At 44.2% G+C, this 12,479-nt stretch overlaps 1 protein-coding gene across 1 annotated transcript in view; it reads left to right on the top strand.

Annotated features, from left to right (window-relative positions):
- The window catches only part of Gldc (glycine decarboxylase), a 76,686-nt gene that overhangs the window by 11,135 nt on the left and 53,072 nt on the right, over positions 1 to 12,479 (top strand). Inside the window, exon 3 of the mRNA XM_034517612.2 lies at positions 7,125 to 7,260. Coding sequence (XP_034373503.1) covers positions 7,125 to 7,260 — 136 coding nt within the window. The remainder of the gene's footprint in view (positions 1 to 7,124; positions 7,261 to 12,479) is intronic.

Below are 12,479 nucleotides of genomic sequence, written 5' to 3'. Positions count from 1 at the left end.
TCCCAGCACCTGAAGACAGAAACAGGCATTATCTCTGAATCTGAGACCAGCCTGCTCTATGCAGCAAGAGTTCCAGGTCAGCCAGGGCTCCATAGTGAGACCCTGTCTCAAAACGAAAAGATTCACTTGGTACAAGGTTCTGGATATTTTAGGCGCATGTGGTAAGGAAGCTGCTCTTAGAAAGTCTTTGTCCTGTGCAGTTACATAAGGAGGAAGGAGGTGAGCTCAGTGAATTCCAAGAAGATGAGACACAGTCCCCTCCCCACCTGGCGACTGAGAAGCCCCAGAGCCCAGAGGGCACTGAACTCTGTTCTCTGCCCATTAGGACCAGGCCATTATGTAATGTTCTGAGGCAAGGGAATAAACAGGTCAGAAGCAGGTGTTTGTTCCACACGGAAAGAACTTGCTGCTCAGATGTTAGAAAGATTGCCTAAGCTCCTGCACGGTTGGAAGTACACAACTGGGCATGTGGTGGCCAGCGGCCCTGCAGGGCTGAAGGCATCTTTAAAAAAAAAAAAAAGACAGCTTGTCTTTAACTGATTCTGGTTTTGTGAGAATAGAATCTCACTGTGCAGCTCAGGCTGGCTTCTGACTCAACTATGTATCCCAAATTATCCTCACACTCACGGTAATCCTTCTGTCTCAGTCTCCCAAGTGTGCCTGGCCTCCTCATGGCTTTTAATGGATGTCTCCTTCCTGGTTCTGTCTTCATTTCTTTCCTAGTTATTTAATTGTAGTTTCCAAGGCATATGAGAAGTGACGAATGGGCACTGTGTTCTTCCGATGAGAGTTTTACTTGCATTTAATTATGGTCGGGATTATACACTTGGAGACCTGGTTCTGCTCAGTTCCATTTCAACTGGTCTGGACTAGTTGTACATCGCTGACTATGAATTTATAGATTACCCCCTTTCTCTCCTTCCATTGCTATGTGGACATGTCAAGAAGGCAGCTAACCCTGGGATTCTAAATACACTGGGTTGCCCCTTCTGCATATGCACCCAAGTGACTTTTTCTGAATGTCTATGAGACATAAGAGCAGTGAGAAAGCATCTGAAACTGTGTGCACATCGAGCTCTGTGTTTGGACAACAGTTTTTTCTTCTGCGTGGGTGAGGCAGCCTGAGGTCTTAGATTTTTATCGTAGCAATGTCCTGACTTCTAGTTGGGGAGTTCAGGTATGATGCGCAGCAGTGAGAGAGTGGGAACGGCCCCTCATGGCACTCACACTTTAGGAAGCATGACCAAGAACTTGCTGTCTTGGGTTTGTTTCCAGATGCTGTGATAAATACGCTGACAAAATAACTTAAAGGGAGAGGCATTTGTTTGTCTCACAATTCCAGGTCACATCCCATTGTTGCACAGAAGTCAAGGCAGCAGGAGCTTGAAGACACTCACTCACATTAGAGATATTCAAGAGCAGAGAACAGTGAATCAGTGCAGGCCTCATTAACATTCCCTTACCAGAGGATTCAAGATTGTGTCAGGTTCCCATTACCCCCTGCTGGGGATAGAACCCAGCATTGGTGTATGAACAGACACCATGACCAAGGCAAGATTTGATTGGAACTGGCTTACAGGTTCAGAGGCTCAGTCCATTATCATCAAGGCAGGAGCATGACAGCAGGCAGCGTCTAGGCAGGCATGGTGCAGCAGGAGCTGAGAGTTCTACATCCTTCATCTGAAGGCTGCTAGCAGAATACTGGCTTCCAGGCAGCTAGGATGAGGGTCTTTAAGGCCACGACCACAGTGACACACCTACTCTAACAAGGCTACACTTTCTAATAGTGCCACTCCCTGGGCTGAGCATATAAAAACCATCACAAACCATAAATGCCATGGGGAAGAATTCAGATTGACCCTAGCTAGATAGGAGCAGAATGAACATGAACATCATAAGCTTGGCTTTTCCTCTGGGTTAGCTGGGAGGATGCAGAAGGGAGGTGGGAACAGCACTCTAACAACTAGAGGTAGATGTTCCCCCATTGCATCTAGGTATACCAAAGATTTTGTTTTCTTGTAGAATGATTCAGGCGCCTCTACTATTCTAATTACGAGTCTATTCTAATTGAGTCCAAAGTCTCCAGAAATGTCAGGATCTCCTGTGGTAGTGTCCTGCTTTCCCACTTGAATGTCACACAAGTTTTTTTGTTTGTTTGAGATGATCTGGCTGTATGGTTCTTGCTGGCCTAGAACTTGGCTCTGTAGACCACCAGACTGCCCTGGTGATCTACAGAGATCTGCCTGACTCTGCCTCCCGATGGCTGGGATTAAAGGCGTGCACCACCAACACCCAGCTAAAAAGAATTTTCATGTTAGCAGAGACATGGTTTAGCCAGCTGTAGATAATCTCCGCAGTTGTGTGAAGTTTGGAATTCTGGGAACTTTGCAGAGGGTATGTAAATACAAGGGCCCTGAGAGGTGAGGTTGGTGGTTATTGTTATTCGTGGGGATTGGTTGCAGTTAGGTAGTAGTAGTGTTCAAACAAACAGAAGGGAAAAAATTAGATTCAAAGCGATCTCCCTCTCTCTCTCTATCCTGTCCTGTCCTGTCCTGTCCTATCCTTCTTTCTCTCCTATCTAGTGATAGGGGTTGGAATCAGGAAGGGGAATAAAGAGTGGGAAAAAGAAGAACTCACAAAGTAACAAAGACCAGCTATAAGTAAAGAAGAAACAAGAAAGAAATTGGATTTAGGAATCTCAATCTCTCTCTCTCTCTCTCTCTCTCTCTCTCTCTCCCTCCCTCCCTCCCTCCCTCCCCTCTATCCATTCTCTCTTAGATAGGGAGTGAAATCGGGTGGGGGGGTGAAGAATGGGAAAAAGGAGGTTGGGGGGGATAAGGGGTGGGAAAAAGGAGAACCCACAAAGTAACTAAGACGCACAGTGGGGCTCCTTCCAGGAACAGGCCGATGTAGTTTACCAGTTTTCTTGCATTCTATACTGAACCCCAAAGCTCCTGTCATGTCCTGACCTGCTTCTGACTCTCTGAATCAGTTTTTAAAACTAGTTTTTAGAGACAGCAAGATGACCTAGTAAGCACCCTTGTGCCTGTTTGCTCCCAAGAACCCATGTAAAGGGAGAGAACTAAGTGTTATACCAGACAGACAGACAGACAGACAGACAGACACACACACACACACACACACACACACACACACACACACACACACTGCATTTTTTCAGATAATTTGACTAAATGGGAAATGTGGGTCCGTAATTATGGATCTTGGCACAGTAGCCATTTTCCTATCTGTAAGGCTCCTGTGTCCTCACAGAGAAGCCCTGCTCCCCATGGTAAGGAGTCCCCTGCGCTGATGAATGTTAGTAGTCTGAGTAACTGGGATACCTAAAAGTTTTCCTGAGATTGAAACCACACTGGTCACATTTGAAACAGTTTATTTGTTGCAGTTTTTTTTTTTTTTTTTTTTTTTTTGGTTTTTCGATCTGTATAGCCTTGGCTGTCCTGGAACTCACTCTGTAGACCAGGCTGGCCTCGAACTCAGAAATCCACCTGCCTCTGCCTCCCAAGTGCTGGGATTAAAGGCGTGTGCCACCACTGCCCAGCTGTAATGCCGGTCTTTGCCCAGGTCTTTGCTGAATGTGTCAAACCTAACTCATCAGGGAAACCGGGATGGATCACTTGGCCATCGTCTTGTGTATGAGTGCAGATGCATGCATGCCATGGCACATGTGTGATGGTCAAAGGACACCTTCCACAAATCAGATCCCTCCTTCTTCCACCATGGGTTCTGGGGATCAAACTCTTCAGGCTTGTGTGAGAAGCATGCTTGCCCACTTGTCAGCCTTATCCTAGTTATTTCTAACCAAGTCAATTAACATTATATTATTTTTACCAAACATGGAGCCAGTTAGGAGTGGACTGAATCTCCGTTCAGCCATTTGTAGAACATGAATTCAAGAATCTCCTGCCGCCCCAGCATTGGACTGGAAGGATGAATGGGTAATTAATGCTCAGGCCTTCTTGTTTGTTTGTCTTGAGCCAGGTCTTCTATGTAACCTTGGCTGTCCTGGAACTTACTACATAGACCAGGATGGCCTCAAACTCCGATCTTCCTGCTCTGCCTCCAGGATAATGGAATTAAAGTTACATATCCTTATGCTAGAGATAGGCCAGATCTTTGGGCTGAATAATTGACTGTGACACTTGTCCTTGAGGTGGCGTGGCAAAGTACTGCACCTCTGCATTGATTGGATTTTTCTTGGTTTTAGTTTTCTTTTCTTTTGATACAGAGTCTCACTGTGCAGCCTAGGTTAGCCTCAGACCCCCATCCTCTTACCTTAGCCTCTCCTGATGTGTGCTACTATGCCTGGTTTTTGATTTTTTTTTTAATACATTCAGAAACATAGTAGCAATTATAGATAGTGCCAGTAGATGAACCCCTTTTAAACCATCTGGGCTGGTTTCTTTGGGTGATAGGGTCTTCATATTGTATGCATTTTTTTTTTTTGGTCTGGCAAAGTAAGACCTGGAGACCACCTTGGTCTGTGGCTGTGGTTTCAGTGTCCAGAAGGGACAACTGTCCTACAGCCTCTCTAGGAAATGTCTGAGCAGATGTCTCTCTTGGCCAGCAAAGGTTACAGTCTAGATGGCTCAAGCAAAAGGTGTTTGTTCTCTTAGGCTGAGTTCAAATTCAAGGTGCTGACAGGTTTGTTCCATCTTGGAGCTCTAAGGAAGAATCTCTTCCATCCCTCTCTGCCTTCTGGTCATTGCTGGCATTCCGGGGCTTGTAGATACATCATTATAGTGTACGCATAACATGGTGTTCTTGTTGAGTGAATGTCAAATGTGCCCAAATTCCCATGTTCTTGTAAAACCATATTATTAGATGAAAATTGAGTATAACCTTGTTGTGAGTAGTTATATCCCTGTGAAGTCTCAGAAGTCTCAATATTTAAGCGAAGTCACATCCAACAATATCAAGGATTCTGATTGCAATGTATTGTTTTAGGAAACACAATTCAATTGACATCACCCCTTTTACGCATGTCCCTTCTGGACTCTGGTGATAACTGGTGACCACAATCTTCTCTCTGTTGATTCTCCATACCTTACATAGAACAATCTACCCATAATACAGAGTCATATTTTCCCACTAGAAAATACTCTATAGCATCTAAGAGCTAAGCTCTTGATTTGACTAGCAAATCCTTTCAGACTGTTCTCATTTGACAGCTGAACCTTTGTCTGGGTGGTGCAGTGTGGAGCAGGGACCTGTCCATCTTGCACAGGATCTTAATTGAAGCTTGGCTGGCCTGCCAGGCACTGCTAATTAATCTCCCCCTCCTACTGGGCTTTTGAATCACTCTGTTCCTAAGATTATTTGGGAGGTGATTGGATTTCCTGCATTCAAGAATTTTATAATTCCTTACTAACTAGGTCCCTTTATGGGAACACCAGTGGAGAGTTCATGTGAGTCTTTCATTATAATTGTTACTTCATGTTGTTGGATACTAGGTTTTTGTTTTGTTTTGTTTTTTTAAATAGCTCTTCAAATGACAAGAAAAATTATAAACGAAATTTAAGCTATATATTATATAAGGCCTTCCCTTCTCTAGAGACAGAAAAGACAACTGAGTGACCCAGTAGTTAGGAGCACTTACTGCTTGCTTTATTTGTTTGTTTGTTTATTTATTTAATGTATGTGAGTTCACTGTCACTAGTTCCAGACACACCAGAAGAAGGCATGGGGTCCCATTACAGATGGTTGTGAGCCACCATGTGTTTGCTGGGAATTGAACTCAGGACCTCTGCAAGAGCAGTCAGTGCTCTTAACCACTGAGCCATCTCTCCAGCCCCACTTACTGCTCTTGCAGAGGACCTAAGGTTTCATTTCTAGCACCCGCAACAGGACAGCTTACAACTGCCTGCAGCTCCTGCTCTAGAGTGTCAAAGAGCTACTTCTGGCTTTTGTATATAAAGCATACCTTTAAACACACACACATACATACACACACACACACACACACACACACACACATTTATAAAAGAAATACCATAATACTACTGTGAGAAATACTTTATTTAGAGTAAATAAAGCATAAATTTAAAAGATACAGAAAAAACATGGAATTATTCGACTGCTAAAGAGTTCAATAAAGAGGCTGAGCATGATGGTGCCTTTAATCCCAGCACTGGGGAGGTAGGTGGATGCTCTACATACTGAGTTCCGAGCCTGTGGAGGCTACATAGAGAGATAGTGTCTCAGAGAGACTGAATGGAGGGGGGAGAAGAGGGAGGGAGGAAGGGAGGATCAGAGAGAGAGAGAGAGACAGAGAGACAGAGAGACAGAGAGACAGAGAGACAGAGCCTTTGAATGAAGAAGAATTAAGAATCATGAGCATCAAGCCGGGCAGTGGTGGCACACGCCTTTAATCCCAGCACTTGGGAGGCAGAGGCAGGTGGTGGATTTCTGAGTTCGAGGCCAGCCTGGTCTACAGAGTTCCAGGACTGCCAGGGCTACACAGAGAAACCCTGTCTTGAAAAAACAAACAAGAAACAACAACAAAAAAAAAACAAAACAAACAAAAACAAAGCAAGCAAGCAAACAAACAAAAAACCCAATCAAGCAAAAAAAAAATTTAAAAAAAAAAAAAAGAATCATGAGCATCTGGGAATGGCTCAGTGGGTAAAGTACCTGCCACAGAAGCATGAGGGCCTGTGTTTGATCCCTAGAACCTACATAAAAGCTAAGCATGGCTGAACACGCCGATCCCTGGGGCTTGCTGCCCAGGAAGTCTAGCTGAATCAATGAGCTCTGGGTTCAGTAAGAGATCCTGTCTCAAAAATAAGCTGGAGCGTGATCAAGGAAAGTATCAGCCTCTGGCCTCTATTCACACACACAAGCATGTGCACCTACATACACATGGAAAAATGATGAGCGATTAATATTGAGGAATCTGTGGGCCCTCCTACCAGGTTTCCATATTCAGTATTATTTAATGATGGTTGGATGGATGACTATATTTTATATTTGATTATATAGTATATTCTACATAGCTGTTCTCCTGAAGCAAACACTCAAACAACACAAGGCTTTTAAACAGTAAGTGGAGCTCCCTGATGTGCATTATCTCTAGTAACCTGTCTCTTTTTCTCCACAATCAGGTGAGAACGAAATCCTCGAAACTCTGCATGCCATTGCAAGCAAGAATCGGATCTGGAGATCGTACATTGGCATGGGCTATTATAACTGCTCGGTGCCCCAGACCATTTTGCGGAACTTACTGGAGAATTCTGGATGGTAATGTAGTTCCTTGATAGAGAACTGGCACACTAGCTATGTGGTCCCTGTATCCCACAGCTCACACACTCACACCTGCCCATGCTGCCCTCAACTCCAGGAACCCACCTACCTGGCTTTGGTTAGGAAATTTCTTGCAGGGTGTTGAAATAGATTCTTTTCCCTTTAATTTGCATAAATTCCAGATCTGGTGCTCTCTTCCTGAATCAACCTGAATTTCTATGCTGTTTTTGGACAAGGCTTCATTCCTCTTTTGTGAGACCCTGGGGCATTTTAGGCTGTGTCTGAACTTAATCAATATTGCATCTCGGACTTTTGTCTTTTGCCAGCGTTTTTAAGAGTCAATACTTATGTCCCACTTAACCCTAATTTCTTGGTCCAGAGCTGATAGAAATGAAGTCATGGTGTCAGAAAGTGAAGACTGTAAGTTGAAATTTATTGCTGCCATTTTACTGAGACAGCGAGCGTGTGTTGTGGACAGGCCTGTGCTTTGCATGACCAACTTCTTGCTCTCACAACCCATTGCCAATCAGATAATTCTTTCCTGCTCCTGGGATGGGGTTATGTGTGTCAGAGGACAGCTTTCAGGAAAAGTCAGTCCTCTTCTGCCATGGAGTCTGGGGAACTCAGGTTGTCAGGTTTGTCTCTGTCTCAGAAGCCATTTTCCCCACAAGGCCATCCTGCTGGTCTTGTCCCATCTTTACAGGAACCAGATCTGTTGGCACCCGCATGTCTGCTCTCTACTTCTGTGTGGAGATTTTCACGGCTACGTACTCTACTTCTTTTTAAAATAAGAGAGTGGGAAAGTAGGCCCATCAACAGAGTGTTTCAGTTTTTCAGTGTATGAATGTGCTTGCCAATGTGTTTGATTAGCTGAGGGCTTGTTTTCCACTGTGGCTCTGGTAAAAGTTTGCATGGTAAACAACTCTAAGGTTGATTTCAAAAGCAAATAGCCTTTCTCTCTTCCCCCTTTAAAAAAAAATCAACAACAAAAAAAAAAGCTGTTGATACCCATGAATGGGCTACAGCATTCTCTCTCTGCCCGAGCTCTGGCCTGTGGCCTTTGCTCTTAGTGACCATACAGAATGTCTGCCATATTTCTCCCTGGCTGTGAGCTGCTATGCTAATTAATTTGGGGGCAGCCAGTGTTTTGAGAAGGAGACAATACTCTGTTTTTCAGCCTCGGGCTTTGGGTGCATTTTAAATATGGTTGCTTTGCATTATTCTCCAAAAGCTGGTCAGAGCCCCAGAGCGATACTGCACCCTGCTCATGCTGATAGAGAAAGGCTGTGAACACGTGGGTGGTACACTTCACATCACACTTCTGAATGGTTGCCATAGTGATGGAGCCAACAAATTCCGGTGACGTGAGGTGAAAATAAATGGGTCACATAGACTGGAAAGAATACAAACATTTGGGCTCCTAAAAGAAACTGTACACTGGATCAAGAACTTGTTTCGTGGGGTCCACTGCCCCAAAGTATCAATTGCCGAGAACGTCAATAACTAATAACACTGGCATTTGCCTTGTGGCTTTCTGGTGTTTGTAATCTTGGCAGTAAGATTAAAATGAGCTTTATGGGTTTTATGAGCCCTTCTGAAAGCCCCCTACTTTCTTCCTCGATTCCAAAGAAAATCATAAACAAAATAATAGAGGAAACCTGTTATGTGGGAATAAATGCCAATGTTGTGTTGACTATATTACCAAGTAACCTCCTTCAGAACTATAAGTCTTTTTAGATATGTAGATACTTTTAAAATACATATATTGAAGTACATCTAGAAAAAGAAAGCATTTGAATTAATGTCAATTACGACACACCCACGCATCACTGATCTTTCCCTCTTTTAATTCCTCTTGCTACCTTATGCTGAACTCATGTGTTCACGCCACTGAGGAACATCTGCATTTCCTCAGACAAATGGTTTTAAACACCCCACCCCTTCACCGAGGCAAACTCCGGTATGTATGATAACAGTCCTTTCGTAGCAACATTGAAAAACTTTTAAAAATACTTTTTAAAAAATGTATTAATTGTGTGTGTATGGGTGTTTGCCCGTATGTACCTCTCTGTTTCACAAGCATGTCTGGTGCTCAGAGAAGCCAGAAGAGGGCATAAAGTCCCTCCAGAACTGGAGTTACAGATGGTTGTGGCCACCAGATGGATTGGGGAATTGAACCCTGGTCCTCTGGAAAAGCAGCAGTGCTCTTAACTGCTGAGCCATTTCTCCAGCCACTGGCTTTATTTTTTTCCTTTTTTCTTTTCTTTTCTTTTTTTTTTTTTTTGGAGACAGACTCTCACTATAATTTCCCTGGCTGGCTTTTAGACCAGGCTGGCCTGGACCTCCCAGAGATAGATCCACCTACCCCTGCCTCCTGAGGGTTGGGATTAAATGAGCATCACCATGCCTGACTTGGTAGAAAATTTTCACCATGAAATGGAGTTATTCCTTACTTCCTTTCACAGGCCATTGCTAAGGAGAACATTTATGACTGTTACATTTCTACAGTGTTAAAAATAAATAAATAAATAAAACCTTGTAACTATTTTTAAAACTTGAAATAAAAGAAACGACTTTCAAAGCAGTAGTGATGACATTACCTCAACCTTGGATTATAATCCAAGGGGGCAAACAGCAATCAGGCTGGTCATGGAAACCCACTGGTGGAGGTCACGGGCTCATCGCAGTCTCAGACTGAGCAGCTGTGGTCAGGAAGTTTAATGCTTTTTCCCATGGATAGTAGGCAGCTGCAGTGATCTTTAGATTTTGTTCATTTTATCCCTTCTGTGCAAGGTATATTTATGGGTAGGAATGTGTGGTGGTGAACTCAGAGGACACCCATGTTGGTTCTGGGGATCGAACTTAGGTCTTTAGGCTTGATGACAAGTGCCTCTACTCAGACAGCCCTCTTGCCAGCCTCATCAGGGGGTCGAAAAAATACACATTTGTACCTCAAATATTTGGCAATTTCATAGTTTAAGAATTGCCAGATGAGAAACACAACAAAGGCTGGGCAGGTACAGATGCCATTGGAAGGTTGATGGTCCTTATGTGGATTTAAATTATGCGATTTCATTTTAGGCTTTGTCTAAACAGGGTCTCGAGTGGTCCAGGCTATCCTCAAACATGTAGCAGAGGATGGCTTTGAACTTTTCCCTTCAAAGCTGGGATTAAATACATGCACCACCATACCTGGTCTTTCCCCCACCCCCTTGTTCTTTTTAAATTAATGCAGAATTTAAGGTTCTCATGTTTTTGTGTGTATGTCTGAGTTAGTGGTGTTTGCATGTGCGCTGCACAGAGAGAGACAAAGGGCGTTAGAGCCCCTGGAATGGCAGTTACAGGTGGTTGTGAGTGAGCTGCTTGATATGGGGCTGAGAACCCAAAGCAGATCCTCTGCAAGAGCAGCACCACTGCAACATCCCTGCCTCTGCCGCAAGGGATCAAAGCAAGATGATATTTCTAATTATGTGTCTGTAGGGGTATATTACGCAGCCATCTGGAAGAGCCCAGTGAGCTGGAGGTGTGGGGATCTGGAGTTACAGGGGGTTTGTGAGCATCCCTGGAGTGTGAGCCACCATGTCCTTTAGATTTTAAGTCCCAAACTCAACTCACACACACTCTCCCTCCCTCCCTCTTTCCCTTTCCCCCTTCCTCCGTCTCTCATTTTTGAGACAGGGTTATTGCTGTCTAGTCCAGGCAGCCTTCTGCCTCGGCCTCCCCAGTGCTGTGATTACAGCATGGGCCACCACATCTATCTCTTACAGCATCTCATTATTTAGCCCCAGCTGGCCTGGAATTTGCTATGGAAATAGTAACTATTGCCCACTGTTGTTCAGCAACAGCTATTCAGGTAGGACCACTCATGCTTTTGAATGACAAAGAACACTTTGGTGTCTGTCTCTAGTGGCCTGCTGCTCATCTTGAAAATGTTTCCTGTTTATATCTGCTCCAGATAACAACTCTGTCTCCTGGGTGTAGCTGGGTGCGGCTGAAAGAATGCCTTTAATCTCAGCTCTGGGAATTTTAATCTCTGCATTTAAAGCCCTCCTGGCCCAGGATAGACAGTTCCAGGCCAGCCAAGACTATAGTGAGACCCTTTCTGAAAACAAGAACCAAACAGAAAGAAAGAAACTTGTGTCTGTCTACCTGTCTAAATCTCAAATGATGTCCCTGAACACAATTCAAGTGTCCCATTGGGCAGTCCATCTGAGCATACGGTAGGAACAGTGTCAAGCCTGTCTTCCTAACAGCAAGCTGTGTGTGATGGTCTTGTCCGGCTGGAGATCCCCACTGCCCATTGTCTGTGCTTTCCTATGATCTCATTTCTCTCATGTTCCCAGTCACTTGCCTGCACTTCGTATTGTGTTGTGTGCGTCCTTCCTTCCAGTCCACCACTCGCTTAGAATTTGCCTTTACAATTGCTAATCCTGGCTGTGCGGGAGAATTAACTGCAGTAACAATGTGCTTTGTTGTGCACATACACACCAGTAAAAAAAAAGGTCAGAAAATTATTTCAGTGTGCTGCTGTAGTACTGTGTGCTAAGAAAGTCTTCAAAGATTAATCATTCTAAATAAAGCAGCATTCAACATAGCAATGCTTTCAAAGCCTGCATGTGATTGCAGACAGACAGAGAGAGAGAGAGAGAGAGAGAGAGAGAGAGAGAGAGAGAGAGAATAAAACTCAAAGCCATAGATACATCACTTACTCTTTTGGCTTGGCGTCTTAGTTAATTTTTTATTGCTGTGATAAGACAGCAGGAGAAGGCAGTTAGAGAAGGGTTTATTTGGAGGCTTACAGTTTCAGAAGGTGAGTCTGTGACTCTCGTATCTGGGAATGCAGCAGGGAACAGGCAGGCAGGCATGGATTTTAAAAGCTAGCTTATAATAAAACATATGTGGATGCCCTGGGAAATAGGTCTGTCAGTTGTTTGCTGAGGACCTCAGTTCACATCCCCAGCATCCATGCAAGAGCCAACGCCTGCACTCATCTGCAGTCCTTGTGCTGAGGAAGAGTGGATGGCTGGCGCTCACAGTTCCTAGCCGACTTGATGAACTTCAGTTCAGGGAGAGTTCCTGTCTCAAAAGATAAGCTGGAGTGAGCTGCAGAGGTGGCTCAGAAGTCGAGAGCACTGGCTGCTCTTACAGAGGACTCGGGTTCAATCCCTAGCACCCACACGGCAGCTTATAACTGTCTGTAACATCAGTTCCAGGGC

This window comes from Arvicanthis niloticus, chromosome 1 (assembly GCF_011762505.2).
Source record: "Arvicanthis niloticus isolate mArvNil1 chromosome 1, mArvNil1.pat.X, whole genome shotgun sequence".
NCBI classification, from domain to species: Eukaryota; Metazoa; Chordata; class Mammalia; order Rodentia; family Muridae; genus Arvicanthis; species Arvicanthis niloticus.
Note: the sequence above shows the minus strand (reverse complement) of the source record. Positions and strands in the feature narration are given on the sequence as shown.